Raw genomic sequence first — 15503 nt, forward strand, 5'->3', positions numbered from 1 at the left:
AAGTTGGAACACTCTTGAAGTGTTGGCATTAAACAAACTATTGATTTCTCTTCTTTAATGAAATTGAACATTATTTCTGGTGCTGCAATGTTAGATGGGAATAGACTCTTGATAAGGCAAGTGTCCAAAGTATGTTTCCCTTGTTTTGTCAGAACTCACACTCGAATATCTATGAGTATATCTCTGTATTCCTTGTCAAATGCTTGGCGCATCTTCTTCACTAATTCCTTATATTCAATGTCTAACCAAATGTTCACATTACCAATACTTCCCAGAGAATGTCTTGTTTCTTCATGCAAAAGTGTTTTTGCAATGTTTAGTAATATTGGTTTTTAAGAAGAGCATTCACATAGTTTCTTATCATGGAGACATCTATGCTCTCTTTTGCCTTTAACGTCATATTAAATTTCTCTTTGTTCATTCTTCAGTTATTCCACTAACTGTTCGAAATCCACAGTCTCCTCTCTTGCATGTTGTATTGCAATCTCCACCTCATTCATAGCTAATGCTGTTTTATTTTGAATTATGTTCTCCAAGAGGATCTTGACTTCCTGGTATAGAACTTTGGCTGCTTTGTGAACTCTCCCTGGCCATATCAGCAGCGATGGTTTCTTCCAGTTCAATCTCATCTTTCACCATCTGCAAGTATGTTGGAAACACAGAACACTGAATATTGTCTTTTACAGCGTTGAATGAGTCTTTGTAACAATCATACTGTCCAAGTAAATCTGATTCAGCATTCCACGGCTTGAAGAGTTGCAAAAGTGCCAAATATAAAAGCTCTCTTCTCTCTGCAGTTTTAACAAGTTAGCTTTCTGTAGTTATTTAGATTTCCTTTGTTGTGTCTCACCAAACAACCGTCACATCCAATGACAGCAAATTTCCTTCTTCTATATTGTCAGTTGCATTACTTCTATATGTATAATGCTGAAGCACTTCATAAAGTCACATGTTTTCAAGATGAGGACTCCTTCTTGGATAGTATATATCCAGCATGACTGTACTCTCGGGACCGAATTCTGCAAGGTATTGAATTTCTGAGAAAGACTTCAATACTCTGTTACAACTGTTTGCAAGGCTTATCCACACAATTCCTATAGACTTGGAGAACAAACTTGCCGACATCAACCTATCTGCACATTCATAAGATCCAATATTTCTGTGGGGAAGCATTTCCAAGCTAAAATTGGACCTGTTTCTTGGTAAGACTCTTTTCTGTAGAAACCTCCTTCCAAAAGTCTTTCATCTCTGTCTTCTCTGACTTTGTGATGTAAGAAGTCACATACTGAGCAACAGCAATGGAGTTATCTGCTACAAATTGAACATCCATATTTGCATTCCACATCTTAAGATTGACAGAGTTGTAGTCATTTATATATTTCAAAGCTTCTGTTCTTTTCAGATTGTAAGTATTTTGGGGGGATTTCCTTGTAATGGTATGTCTCACAGCTGACATAAAGCTGTTCACTCTTCCCTCTGAGATGACAGATAATTGGAATCCAAAACAACATCTTGTGTAAAATGTTGCTTTTTTGCTTTTAATCTATACTTTAGATGACCGTATTCAAGGCACCTGTGATTTTGAATTCGTAGGACTTGTTCTGTCAGTCCTTTGACAGCGGTTTCTTTTGGGATGGCACATGTTACATACTGTTCTATGAAAGACAAACAGACTCATCAGTGTCTGTTCCAAATTTCAGTGCATCTTTTACCCATAAATAGCCAATCATAGAAGTGATTCCACCATTATGGGCAACATTTCACAGTTACACAACAGGGGTTGTTTCTAATGAACAAAAGCAATGATCCTGACATGCAGGGAGATTTCTCTTTGCATGTTGAGCCATTGATTATTTCTCTTGCCCTTGACCACCACCTTCTGCTTGGCATCATAAAAGAATTTGCATTGGGAAGTGTACTCTAAATGGGGTTAGCCTTATGAGGTACTCACCTCACAGTTATGTGGTACAGCAAGCCAGCTGAGGTTCTGATGTCAGAAATGTTGTGGTTCCCCCATCTCTAAATGAGGTGGCAGAAGGGCAAGTGTAGCAGACATAAGCCCTGTCGATTTACATTGCGGATGTCGCTATCGCAATCTCTAAATTATTCCCTTAATGTCTTGATGGTGACAACAATCCTGCAGATTGCCTTCATGTTCAGATGCGGGCACTTGTGCACATGCAAAATCCTCTTCTTGACCATTCACAGTGTGTAGAAAGTTTGTAGGTGATGGAATGATGACCTGGTTGATTCATCACTCCCCTGGTCAGGGTCCTCGACAGCAAGTCCATATGACAGCTTTATCAATCACAAAGTGATATGTAAAGTCGCCTCAGGAGTACAGCATGCCCTTCACAGTCAAATGGGTCTACCTTGGAGGATTCATAGAATGGATACAACAATGTCTTCTACATTGTAGTCACCACCCAAAGCAACATGCTTACCTCTGTGGCACAGAGAGTACATCGGGAAGGATACGCAGCACAGAGATTCATTCACCTTAAATATATTTATATTCTTTTCTCATTCAGACGCAAAGGATATTAGGCTTCTCTTTCCATCAATAGATAGATCTCAGAGCTCCATAGTCGGTGTATTTTTTGGTGTCAGACAGGGGAGACTGGCAAGGCTTCTGTTTTGGCGGTGCATCACCATTGCAACAGTCTACTGCAGTACCTCTGCAGCTGTGTTTTGGGTTCTTAAGCTGGTAACACAATTTCTCAGAACCCAGGAGCCCATCTCATTTTAAATGTTAGCAGTTCTGCCAAGTCTGGTACTGACTCTATGATAGTAGACCATCTTATTATCATGATGCAGTCCTTTCTCTGGCTCGTTGCAGATCTTCTGCTGGAAGTCAAACATGATCATGTTTTCCTGGCTCACAGGAAAAGTTTATATCAGTGATACTCAAAGTACGGCTCGGGGCCGCATGCGGCCCTCCTGACCTTTACATGAAGCCCCTGGGCTGCTGTTTACTTGCCGCAGCAGTAACATCCAAAAGATGTCAAATAAACAGCCACATATTTATCTAAAAGTTAATTGAAGTTAAAGAAGGAAGTAACTAGGGTGTCCTGGACCTTTCAACTTCTAGGAACACCTTAAGTTTTAAAGACATCTTGCAGCATGTAAAAGGTAATAATGTCTTTTCAGAATTTAAACAAAGTATTTTGTTAATATGCAGAACCGTTTCACTTTAATACATCAGATTGTGCAGTGAGAGAGTATTTTTTTAAAGTGATAGTTTTTAAACATGAATTTAGAAACACTCACTCACACTTACCTCAACCCTGGCAACAATGCCAAAAGTGAACTGAGGGGCAAGTCAATTGTTACGTGCGCTATTTGGGTGGCATGAGTTCTTCTTATACATTAATAACATTGTAGTTTATTAAATAAAACACAGGAGAAGGTTTTGTACAGTGCACATCCTGAAGTCATATAAGTTGAAGTTCTCTATGTGAGATAGTGAAGAAAATGGAGGGACAGTGAACTAGAATTGCCTAGGATCAAACAATTTGGATAAGTGGGAAAGCTGGGATTAATCCCAAATGTTCTGGTTTCACATTATGCAATTCAACCACTAGATGTATATGTTTTGCATCTACCACACCCACTTTACTGCCACCCCGCCTCCCGAAACCCTTGACTGCAGCCCTGCTGGTATCAATGCAGCCCTTGGTCACATTCCAGACCAAACATTTTGGTCCTTGGGAAAATGTTTGTGAGTACCCATGGTGTATATCCTCACACACTGGCAGTTCTAGTGACCCCAAGTAGACACTGGGAACTTATGCAGCATTTTGGGGCATGCAGTTGGGGTTTGAGTGTATAATGTCAAAGTTAAATTTTCCCTATTGGTAGCAAATATCTTTAAATGTTTTCAGATGTGTGCTCCTTGGTGATGGCAAGTGTCCCATAATATCTCTAGGAAGTGGACTCTCCTCAGAAAGTGAGTTGAGCACAAAGGCGCCTTCCTTTTTCCATTTAGAATTTCTGGATCTAAAGCTGCAGTTACACAATAGCCTAGCTACAGTGGCCTTTATGAGGACAGGAGAGATAGTGATCTCAAACCTGTGCTCTCTAGCAAGAAAATTCTCCTGCTCAAGGGAACAACATTCACTTGGGGACATCCAACCTGGATAACCCCAGCGCCTCCTATGCAAAACGAACACACACACCACCCTCATCCGCTTATTCCCCCACACCCAAACCCACCCCTTTCTCACACTCGGAGGGAAGGGAGCGAGAGTGTGGGGTTCCATTCAAAGCAGACATCTTTGATGTACAAAGAAGAAACTGTAAAAAGGCCTGTACTGCATTAACTTGTAATTATCCCCCCGTGTTAATTGACTCATTGCCTTTTAAAATGTGTTCTACTTTGAGCGGACCCCCATCTCCCGCAGGCAGAGTTCAGTCCTCTGCTAGTGAGCAGCTCATTTAAGCAGAACATAGAGCACTGAGTAAGTGACTTGGGGGTGAATCTACCACAAATGAATCATACTTGCCAATTAGAAATGGTTAAATTAGGTTAAATTAGGAGCAAGGCAGCACAGAACTGTTGTGCTGTAGAGTTTATGGCCTAAAATGAGGCCTTGTGAATCTGCTTTTGTTCAGAGGGTGCCTTTGGTGATTTGCATGTTGGGTAATTTGGAATATGGTCCAGGAGCCTAAATTGGAGAGTCTATGATGAAACCTAGGGCTTTCGTGATCAGCTTAGTTATTGGTGTCATTCCTCATGGGTGTGACGTTTCGAGGAATTTTCGTAGCTCATGTGGGTTATGTCAGGCACTCGACCTTTGCTGGCTTTGGTTTTTCAGGATGTTGTTGACAAAATTAAATATGATGATCCACCAGATTATTTTACAATGTGTTTTCAATTCTTGTGTTATTTTCTCAGAAATCAGAGTCTCTATTTAAGATTTGAGTTTCAATCGGGTGTTTCTTTGTAGTGCTTCTGATTGGTTCTTATTTGACTGTAAGATATAAGGTAGATCAGGGAGGTTGTGTGGTTAGTTTTTGCAGTATGCAAAACACTTTGTCAGTTAATAACATCACTGCCCATTAATAATGAACGGTTCTGTCGTCAAGAATTGTAAAAATGTCAGTCTATCTACAACCAATATTATAGAATGGTTTGAATTCTGCCACATGCATATATATTTTAGTCTTAAAACGTAAATAAATGTATCATCACTGTCGGTATGTGACCATGGAAATCATATATATATACATATATATATATATATATATATATATATATATATATATATATATATATATATACATTTTATCTCTTATGGTAAATCTACCGTGAATATAATAATTTATACTATTGTGAATTCCTGTTCAAAGACCATTTTCCTAAACCACTGGTTCCTAACCTTTTGACTTCTGGTGACCCCCACTTTATAAGTACTGGAACCCGGGGACCCCACTGAATCATTATTGGAATCTGGGACACCCCCTCCACCCCTCAATAAGTCATTACTTAAAGTTGCGGACCTAAACTGTTAATATTATTGACTTTTATTAGCAGCCACGGACCCCCTGAGGAGGCTTCACGGACCTCCAGGGGTCCCCGGACCGCAGGTCGGGAACCACAGTCCTAAAATGTTTTAATAAGTTGTTTGATAGTCATAACTGTGACTTTGACATAATGGTATATTGCTCTAAAAAACAGTGTTGGGTTAATTTGTGGTAATGCAGGAGAAGACCTAGCAAAAGCTTTTTCCTATATCCCAGACTTTTGGCGTAAATCACATGAGTGCAGTCACCATTGTGATATATATTGTGCATTCTAAACTCACCTTAGACGCGTTCCCAAGAACGTCTACCATTTTCTGCAAACCAACAAGCAGTAGATGTTAGAGCAAAAAATTTTGCAGCACACAAATATGGTAAATTGTCAATCTAATGGTAGGGTCATTGTGGCCTTTTTGCTGGGACCCAGACATGATAATCGCCTTTCCCTGTTGCTTATGTGATGCCATTGCAGTAAACTCATCTAATAAATTGTGAGGCTAAAATTAGCACAGTGCATTTGAAAGAATGATCAATGGTGCTCAGGCTCCCAGGACCTCCTGAGATTTGTTTCAGTAGAAGAATGTAACGTGTGTGTTTTAATATGTGTGGGTCCGTGTTGACTGAAAATCAGGCACTGATAACATTTGTTATGTTATATGTGGAGTTAGTGGCAAATATTTTTTCGGCAAGATTCGGGGATGCCTAAGGCCCCAAGGTGCTACCCAAATCCCAGACCCTATTCCAGCCGCAGAAACAACAAGCAGAAAGATGCTTTAGAAGGAATAATGTGATTTGGTTTTGCCCTTAGTTTGAAAAACTTTTACGTGGTTATCTTTGTGAGGTCTAAGTGTGATCTGTAATTGTGGCAAGTTTGTTCTAGGAGAAGGGTGATAATTATTGCAATCCACTGGTGATCCTGTGTTGGGGATATTAATTGGTGCAGGGGAGGTCAATTCCTAAAGGATTTTGATCATTACACCTGTGCCATTTCGTAATAACCCAATCCATTTATTGAAATGTGTTTTTGTCACTCATAATGGCATTTTATACCTATTAATGTAAAGCTGGTAAAAGTCATATGCTCTCTGGTGGCCTGTTTTTCACACCAGGTGTGTCTAAAGCTATCTCTCCTTGTTTTATGTTTGACGGCTTTATAGCTTGATGAACGCAAATGTGGCGTGACTGTACTCTCTGCTCTCCATAAAATGATAGCTTCATGATTGGAGCCATTTATCTTAAAGATTTACGTAATTGCATTACAACAAACCTCATGTGCCAAAGGGAGCACATGTGAAATTATCAGGGAAAATGTACTTAGAACTGTGATGCAACTCGTCTCTCATTTATAGCCAATGCCTCAATTTTCAGCTCTGCCCAGCTACTATTACCCCAAGCCCTCAATGTGCAGTCTGTTTGTTTTGTTTACGGATATTTACCACCTCAGCATGGGGTCTGCATCTCACGACATTCCCTTGCCCCCCCCCCCCCTCCGCCCTCCACCCCAGCAGAGCACCAGTGACACTGTCCACTTCCCATCCCCATCACTTCCGCCTTGCCTCCTTACTGTCTGAGAGATGCACATTGAGGGGACGATTATGGCACTTATACTCAGGTCATCCTCGACAGAGGGAGAGGAGACCACCCTGCTGCTTATGGCTGTCAGTCAGTGATCTTCTATCACAATGTGGTCGGTAACGCTGTGTAGAAAGAAATGTTAACCAAGACACTTTCCATAGACACAGGGTCTTTGTGAGCGATGTGTTGGAATATGTCATGGGCTTGAATAATTCAAAGCTGTTTCACAGTTTCGTTAATAGGTCAGGAGCTGCAATTGATGCTCTGATTTCTCAATAATAGTATCCTCTCCGAGATTCCCGGTGTACGTTTTAATCTTTGATGAAGAGTCCATCAAAACTATAGTGCTGTATATTGTGCTTTAAATCAAGGTCCTGTGAGCAGTAAAAAGCTCAGGAAATTGTAAGGAATGATTTGAAATATTTTAAACATTTGATCAGCAATTTTCTTGGTGGATTTGGTATTGAGCGCCTCCCTGAGATGCTCCTTTGATCCTTCTATATGTGGGGTCAACATGTGAAATGAAGACATTTTGTAAGTTATGGTCTGTAAAAGTCTTCCATGGAGTCCCTTTCAGTGCGAAAAATAATTTACTCTGGATAGAACGTTTAAAGTGTTAATGAATGAACATGCAATGCGCTGGAAACACATTGGAGATTTTTTTTTTTTTAATATTGGCTCTTCAGAAAGTACTTTCAAATAAATACTAAATAGAATATTTTGGACTTTTTCATAAGCAAGCTCCCTGTCGGGTAATGACAGCCCAGGCAGAAAAGGTTCCTCCGAGCTGCTGTACTCCTTCAACAGGCCTTCACAGGGGTGAGCCACCACTCTAATGACGTTGCAGTGTGTGGTTATTTCGTGCTACAGACAGCATTATTTATTTGCCTGGCTTTGGCTCTCATGCCCGGTGAGGAAAAGCAGTTCAAGGTTTCAATGTTTCATGAAGCAGCCACATTTCCGATGGTTGTCAAACAGAAAGGTCCGTAAGTTATATCAGTGCCTAATGTCTGCATTCTGCCTCATGTAGAGCTTCTCGGTGTTAATACAATCCAGGTACCGTGTACCTCGGTTTTGAGGAATCCACAACTGTCTGGGGATTGGTTCAGCCTATAAGGATGTATTATCATTGATGTGTTGTGGTTGCTACAGTCGTTTTTAACAAGGTAGGTCTTATTCATTTATGTGGTATTTGATAGGTGTGATTGGAAGTCTTATAAAATACATTGAGGGCTGGTGTGGTTGTTTTGCATGAGCATTGTCCAGCATTAGTAGATAACTGGGTGTACTGGATGCTCTTGGGAGATCAATGTACCCACCTATTGGCCTATTGAAATATATTGGGAGAGTGTTATGTTTCATCCATGGCCACAATGAGCATTGAATATCAAGTGGAAACTGTTAATTACATTAGTGTTAGAAATGCGGTCTTTGGTTGGCAGTCAGGTTACCCCCCTGTCCAAGCAAGGACGCTCAATCTAGTCAGGGTAAGTCACACACAATCCAAATTATCCTGTGCCCACCCTCTGGTAACTTGGCACTGAGCAGTCAGGCTTAACTTAGAAGGCAATGTGTAAAGTATTTGTGCAATAAATCATACAATACCACAATATAGCACCACAAAAATATACCACACAGTGTTTAGAAAAATATATAATATTTATCTGGATAAATGTAGGTCAAAACGATTAAAGATGAAATAAGCAAATGTAGGGACATCACTGAAAGTGATATCAAGTGTCGTAGAATTGAAATATTACTGTAAAAGCAATAAAAAGTGCCTTAAGTTCTCCTAGAAACAACAAGTGCCTCTTGCAGGGCAAAGTACCTGGTTTGCGTTGCAAAAATCCTTGCAAGGGACTGCAGAGGAGGAGGTACATGGAAAATGGTAGGTGTGTGTCGGTTTTGCCCCTTCGCACACGGACTTTTGTTGTTATTTTCCATGCGGGGAAGACGTTGCGTCGATTTCTGGCATGCGGACTTGGATCCTCTTCGGGTTGCAGGGTTTTCGGACGCCTCGGGGACAATGCGTGGAATCCTGGGCTTGCGGAGCGAAATCACAGGTGCTGCGTCGATTCCGGTAAGCAATGTGTGGAATTTTCTTCCGCACAGCAGGTGCTGCATCGATTCCTCTCAGGAAGTCAGGCTGTGTCATTCTGAGTCATCTTATGTCGATCCAGTAGGGCCGTGCATCGAAGTTCCAATCACGTCGCTGGAGCTGCGTAGATCTTCTGTTGCGAAGTCGGGTTGCGTCATTCTGGACTCTGTGTACGGTGAATTTTTCACTGCGAGCAGGCTGTGTGTTGAATTTCTGCCGCACGGGGATTCCAGTTCAGGAGAGAAGTCTTTTTGGTCCTGAGACTTCAGGGAACAGGAGGCAAGCTGTATCCAAGCCCTTGGAGAGCACTTCTGCAGCACAGCAAGAGAGCAGCAAGGCAGCAGTCCTGTTCAGAAAGCAGTCAGGTGAGCCATTTGGGCAGCCAGGCAGTTCTTCTTGGCAGGATGCAGGTTCTGGTTCAGGTTTCTTCTCCAGGAAGCGTCTGAGGTGGTAGGGCAGAGGCCCTGTTTTTATACCCAAATGTGCCTTTGATGTGGGGGAGACTTCAAAGAGTGGCTTAGAAGTGCACCAGGTCCCCCTTCAGTTCAATCCTGTCTGCCAGGGTCCCAGTAGGGGGTGTGGCAGTCCTTTGTGTGAGAGCAGGCCCTCCACCCTCCCAGCCCAGGAAGACCCATTCAAAATGCAGATGTATGCGGGTGAGGCTGAGTATCCTGTGTTTGGGGTGTGTCTGAGTGAATGCACAAGGAGCTGTCAACTAAACCTAGCCAGACGTGGATTGTAAGGTACAGAAAGATTTAAGTGCAGAGAAAGGCTCACTTTCTAAAAGTGGCATTTCTAAAATAGTAATATTAAATCCAACTTCACCAGTCGGCACCATTCTGGCCATACTAAATATGACCTCCCTACTCCTTTCAGATCAGCAGCTACCACTCAAACAATGTATGAGGGCACTCCCAATGTTAACATATGAAGGGAGCAGGCCTCACAGCAGTGTAAAACGAATTTAGGAGTTTTACACTACCATGACATGTAAACTACACAGGTACCTTTCCTACCTTTTACCTACACAGCACCCTGCCCTAGGGGTTACCCAGGGCACACCTTAGGGGTGACTTATATGTAGAAAAAGGGGAGTGTTAGGCTTGGCAAGTACTTTTAAATGCCAAGTCGAATTGGCGGTGAAACTGCAAACACAGGCCTTGCAATGACAGGCCTGAGACAAGGTTAAGGGGCTACTTAAGTGGATAGCACAATCAGTGCTGCAGGCCCACTAGTAGCTTTTAATCTAGAGGCCCTTGGCACTCTACTAGGGACTTATAAGTAAATAAATGGCCCATTTGGGTATGATCCAATGTTACCATGTTTAAAGGGAGAGAGCATATGCACTTTAGCACTGGTTAGCAGTGTGCAGAGTCTAAAAACCAGCAAAAACAGTATCTCAAAAGTGGAGGGAGATAGGCAAAAAGTTAGGGGTGACCACCCTAAGGCTGTCAGGTCTAACAATTAGAAAATGTATCATGAAAGAGGCGATTTGTTGATTTAAATAAATATATTTGAAACTGTGAAATTGTTCCAGACACACTGATGTCTTTTGGGAAAGGAAGAAAAAATCCTGCATTTGTCGAGTGGCCAGATAGAGAGTGCGCATTTAGCCCATCCTGGTTCAGATGGCCAACACATCCATCGATTTGGTGTTAGAGTCAAGTGACCGTATTCTTCAGTTTACAACCCAGGCCAGGGTTACAACAGTAAGAGGAAACGCAATAGTGTTGGAAACGGGTATTAGCCTGCAATGTCCCAAGGGTAAGAGAAACCTGTGATAAGAAAGTGCTGCAAAGTGTCAGATTTAACTGTGTCCAAGCCCTAACTCTACATAGAGCAATGCATTTTCAGAAGTGGACAGACCTATTCAACCTACAAAAGGTGCCCAGAAACAACAAAGTTATCTTAAAAGCAAAGCAAGGTAAATGCTTGATTCTCAGCAGCTCATAGACAAAGAGATGTGAAGGGGCGGATTAGAAATGCATGATGGAGTATGAAGAGCAGCAAAGTGGCATATACCCAGAATTTCAATTGCAAATATGAGTAACATTCCACAGCAAATTTGCATCACTTATTTTACTATAAATTAAAGCAGCAAACTACTACATGGGGTAACATAGACCCATTTCTCAGTACTTAAGCCTTTTCTGGAGTGTTGATTTGAGATGGAGATAGACTGCCAGCCCACAATGATGTAACATTAATTTCATACTTTAAGCTGCATTCTATCCCAAAAAGGTATGACAGACAGTTCCCCAATCTCGTTGCTAATATATGACAGGAATATTTGGACTACGTGTTTCATTCTCAATTTACAAAAGTCCATGGTTGGGCATTGTTACAGTGAAACTTTAAGAACTATTGCCTTTTTAAAGTATTACAAAGCCTTTGACTCAGTTGAGTGGGATAACTAGTGAAAGGTTATAGGCATATGGAATCGGTTCGGCACCAACTGATACTAGTATCTGTGTGCATATTATACTCCCTCCTTGGACCAAACAAAGTGATGGATGGTAAATAGGATATTTTCCAAAGGTTGTTTTTATTAGAGGGCCTCAGTGGCAGTGCCTGGCGCCTTCTTCCTCTTTGCAGTAGAGTCCTTGTTTACACATTGGAAGCAAAAATAGATTGAACAGATAAACTCTTGAAGTGGTTGAAGAAACCTCATTTGTTAACAGATATCATCTGAACGATTCAGAATTGTTGCTGGTATTTTTCTGTCATTTTGCATTGTTTTTTATGAATCTCAGTGACAAAATTCAGTCGGCCAGTGTACTTAATGCCAGCTTGTTTATGAGTGGACTGTCTAGCCACACAGTGAAGCATTAGAATAAAGCTTCAACTGTGATGTACCCACTCTTTGCATCTGAAGCAACAATTATGTTTGAACTTGCAATAGCTCTGTGGTTATTTTGTTTCTCCAATAAAAGGCCTTCTTACCTACAGCATTCTATAAAAAACTGGAACTGTATTTGTTTTTAATTCATATTCGCTTTTTTTCTAGGAACAACCTGCTTGATTGCATTGCTTTCTGATAAAGATCTTACAGTGGCAAATGTTGGAGATTCACGTGGAGTGTTGTGTGACAAAGACGGTAATGCAATCCCTTTGTCACATGATCACAAGCCTTACCAGCTGAAAGAGAGGAAAAGGATCAAACGAGCTGGTGAGTTGATTAAACATGTAGTACCCATAAAACATGCTCTTAATATGTATTGTCAAGTAATCATCAAAGATTAACACAAAGCTAATGCTATTTCTGTTGGCCTGCACCAAATGCCTGTTCTACAAACCAAGTTTGTAATTTAGTTTGTGCTTGTTTTGTAATTTAGAAGTTATCATTTGATTAAGACCTCGGAAGTGCAACAGGCCTTGTCTCACCATGGTCCCGCCATCTGCACTGAGCTGCCAGTTACAGGGCACCGGTAGTGGTTAGATTCTGCCTTTTCTGCCTACCTCCACTAGCGGCCACCATGCTCTATCCAGGTTTGAGTTGTGTTGTGGGACTCGCTTCTTGAATCCAGCAGGGCTCAGCATTGAGACAGGTTGTTGGATATGGTGCCTGTCACCTCTAAGTTGCCGGTGGACACCATATATTTTGCTTCCCAGTACTCACATAGTTCATAGCCTTTCCATCCCCATTTTGGCACCCATGTGCAGCGGCCAGAGGAGTGGAAATTCTCAGCCGCAGAAGTGGGACGCAAGCCCTATCACTGCTTTTGCCTTGTGGTGGTCACCTTTCCTGGGGTTTGTCATGCTAGTGTCATTCGTGCATGGTATCAGTATACCCCTTTTGCCAGTGCAAGCTTGGGGAACATCCATAATTCTCGTCAAACTGCAATGCAGGCAGCTCAAATCCCAACCATGCTATATGGTGTGTGCAAGCAGAGCTTATGTCAATTCTATCAGCTCTGTGTTCTACCAGGCGCTCTGCGGATCCACTATGTAGACCTGGGAGGTCAAAAAGGCCTTGAAGGCACTGCTTTGCTGAGGCCTGATGCCACTGCATCATTCTTGCTCCACAGCTAGGCCGCCCCATAATTGAGTAGCAATACTTCTCAATGCTATGGATGGAAAGTCTCATGGTTTGTGCCTGAGCATTAGCGGTACCACTGCCCAGGTCTAAATAGGATATTTTGTTTTCAAAAATTATTTTGAAAGCATTGGCTCTGGTTCTCTTTTTCTTTGAATACGTGTGCCTTACAACATCGGTGGAAGCTTCTCATGAATTTCCTGCAGAAAGGCACATTTACTCATGAAAAAAAAGATTTGTCAATTAGCCTATTACTGACCCTCGTACTCATTAGATAACTGAGGTTCAGGATTTAAGTTCCTTTTTAAGTGAAAGACCTTTTTTTTTTATAATGTTGATATCTGTGTACTTTAAGAAACACACACAAAGCCTGGTTTGGAACAAGCCACTGAATGCCGAAAAATACATTTAGTTGGTTGATCGGACCAAAAGTACAAGGTAGGCTGTGTAATGAAAATATAATAAAAATGAGAAAAAAACTTAATTGTAATGCATGGCGGCTCCCGAGTAGGCTGAAACACATTTGTGACTGCTGAACCTCCTTGAAATACTAAACAAAATATGGAGAATGCATGCATTTTTATTTAAAAGCTTTAACAGATTAAATGCTGGGCAGGGGTTTAAGTCACTGTCCCCTAAGGAATTTTGAGTCACGCCTCCAATTCAAAGTGGTTAATCCCCACTTCTGAGAAGGTCATCCTTACATTATGGGGTTGCATATTATTACACATGATTGCTCCATATTTGCACATAATTTAAATTCCGGAGAAATTCTACTAAAACATTGCCTCCATGCCACACTGAAACCTCGACCCCTAATCAATAACTTTGGGAGAGAACACAGCCTTTACCTGCTGCCAACTTTCTTCGAAAATCTGTAGTTCGCCTGTTTCAAACATAATTATAACAATATGAGAACTGTTCTTGAAAACAAAACTTCTGGTTGCCACACCTAGTCAGTTAAGTGCAGATATTGAGCACAAAGAATGAGGGTACAACCTTAATCACTACTGCCAGCATACACTTGTTTCCAAATCCCCCACTTACTTTGCACAGATAATCATCCTTTGAACCACAGTGAAGCCTTCTGCTCGCGAACCGACACCATCTTGCCATCCAAAAATACCTCTATGCCACCTTAAGATGACGACCTTATGCTCTTTTTACGTTTTTCAGAATTCTCTTGCTCCTGTACTCGGGGTCTGCGTTTTGCTTGTGCGCCTTCTAAATGGCCAATTCAAAAGGTATAATTTTAGGTCAACACAGCTTTAAAGACATTAGTAGGCAAACTGTACCCAAATCAGTGATGCATCTAAAGTGGTCAAGAAAACATTTCAGGGAAACGTTTCAAAGATATTATCCAGCAGAGGTGCCAAAGGCACCTTGTGATACTGTATTGCCTCCAACAAATAACACATTAGAGTGGCTTTGTCTGGTTGCTTCGTGTGGTAGTACATCTGAGCAAACTGAAATTTCAAAGCTTTTGCTCACCCGGTGCAAACTGTAACCTTATTTGCAATTGATCTGTGACTTTGGATAGGCAGAAGACAACCAAAACTACTACTCAGTGTAAAATCAAGCAAATCTGCCAGTTTCCCACGAATAAACTTCAGACCATATGTAAACGTAGGCATCAGTTTGGTCTTCCTAACGTGGAGAGATTGATAACATTTTAGTTTCAAGATGGCATCTGCAGCCCCCCCCCCCCCCCCCCTTTGCAGAAACAGTATTTACAAATTTAAAAAAGTTATGCAACACTTTTTTTTAAAGTTTACAGCCATATTGTTCCTGGTACTGTAGATTTTTAACACTGTTAACATTTCTGGTGGCCACTAGACATGAGATATAATGTATGACGTCATTCGTTTCTGGTCACTTTGACAACTTTGAATAAAATGGTTGAAAAAAATAGTGAGATCTGGAATCCGGACTGGAAAAGGGCGATATGTAATATACCCATTTTTAAAGGAATTTAATGACTGGTACCAGCTTTTCCATGAGATCATCTGTATATAATTTGAACAGCATGGGTACAATCATGCATCTCTGTTTTTGGTTGCCTATTATTTTCAATGTTTTCAGAGACAAAGTTCGAGGGGCCAAATTAAACCCAACTCTGTCCACGTAAAGGGTCTGTATAACGTGGAACAATGGTGAAGGAATTAGCCACGCAGATTATTTTGTATACAGTTGCCCCTGGACTGCATAGTCAAATGCCGTCGTATACTCAATAATTCAGTCTTTAATGGCTTCCCTGGTGATGTGCCCCTG

At 41.3% G+C, this 15503-nt stretch overlaps 1 protein-coding gene across 1 annotated transcript in view; it reads left to right on the forward strand.

The window, feature by feature from the left end:
- Window positions 1-15503, forward strand: part of PPM1L (protein phosphatase, Mg2+/Mn2+ dependent 1L) — a 554292-nt gene that overhangs the window by 500353 nt on the left and 38436 nt on the right. The window contains exon 3 of the mRNA XM_069213236.1: window positions 12204-12365. Within this exon, the coding sequence (XP_069069337.1) occupies window positions 12204-12365 (162 nt within the window). The remainder of the gene's footprint in view (window positions 1-12203; window positions 12366-15503) is intronic.

This window comes from Pleurodeles waltl, chromosome 11 (genome assembly GCF_031143425.1).
Source record: "Pleurodeles waltl isolate 20211129_DDA chromosome 11, aPleWal1.hap1.20221129, whole genome shotgun sequence".
NCBI lineage: Eukaryota > Metazoa > Chordata > Amphibia > Caudata > Salamandridae > Pleurodeles > Pleurodeles waltl.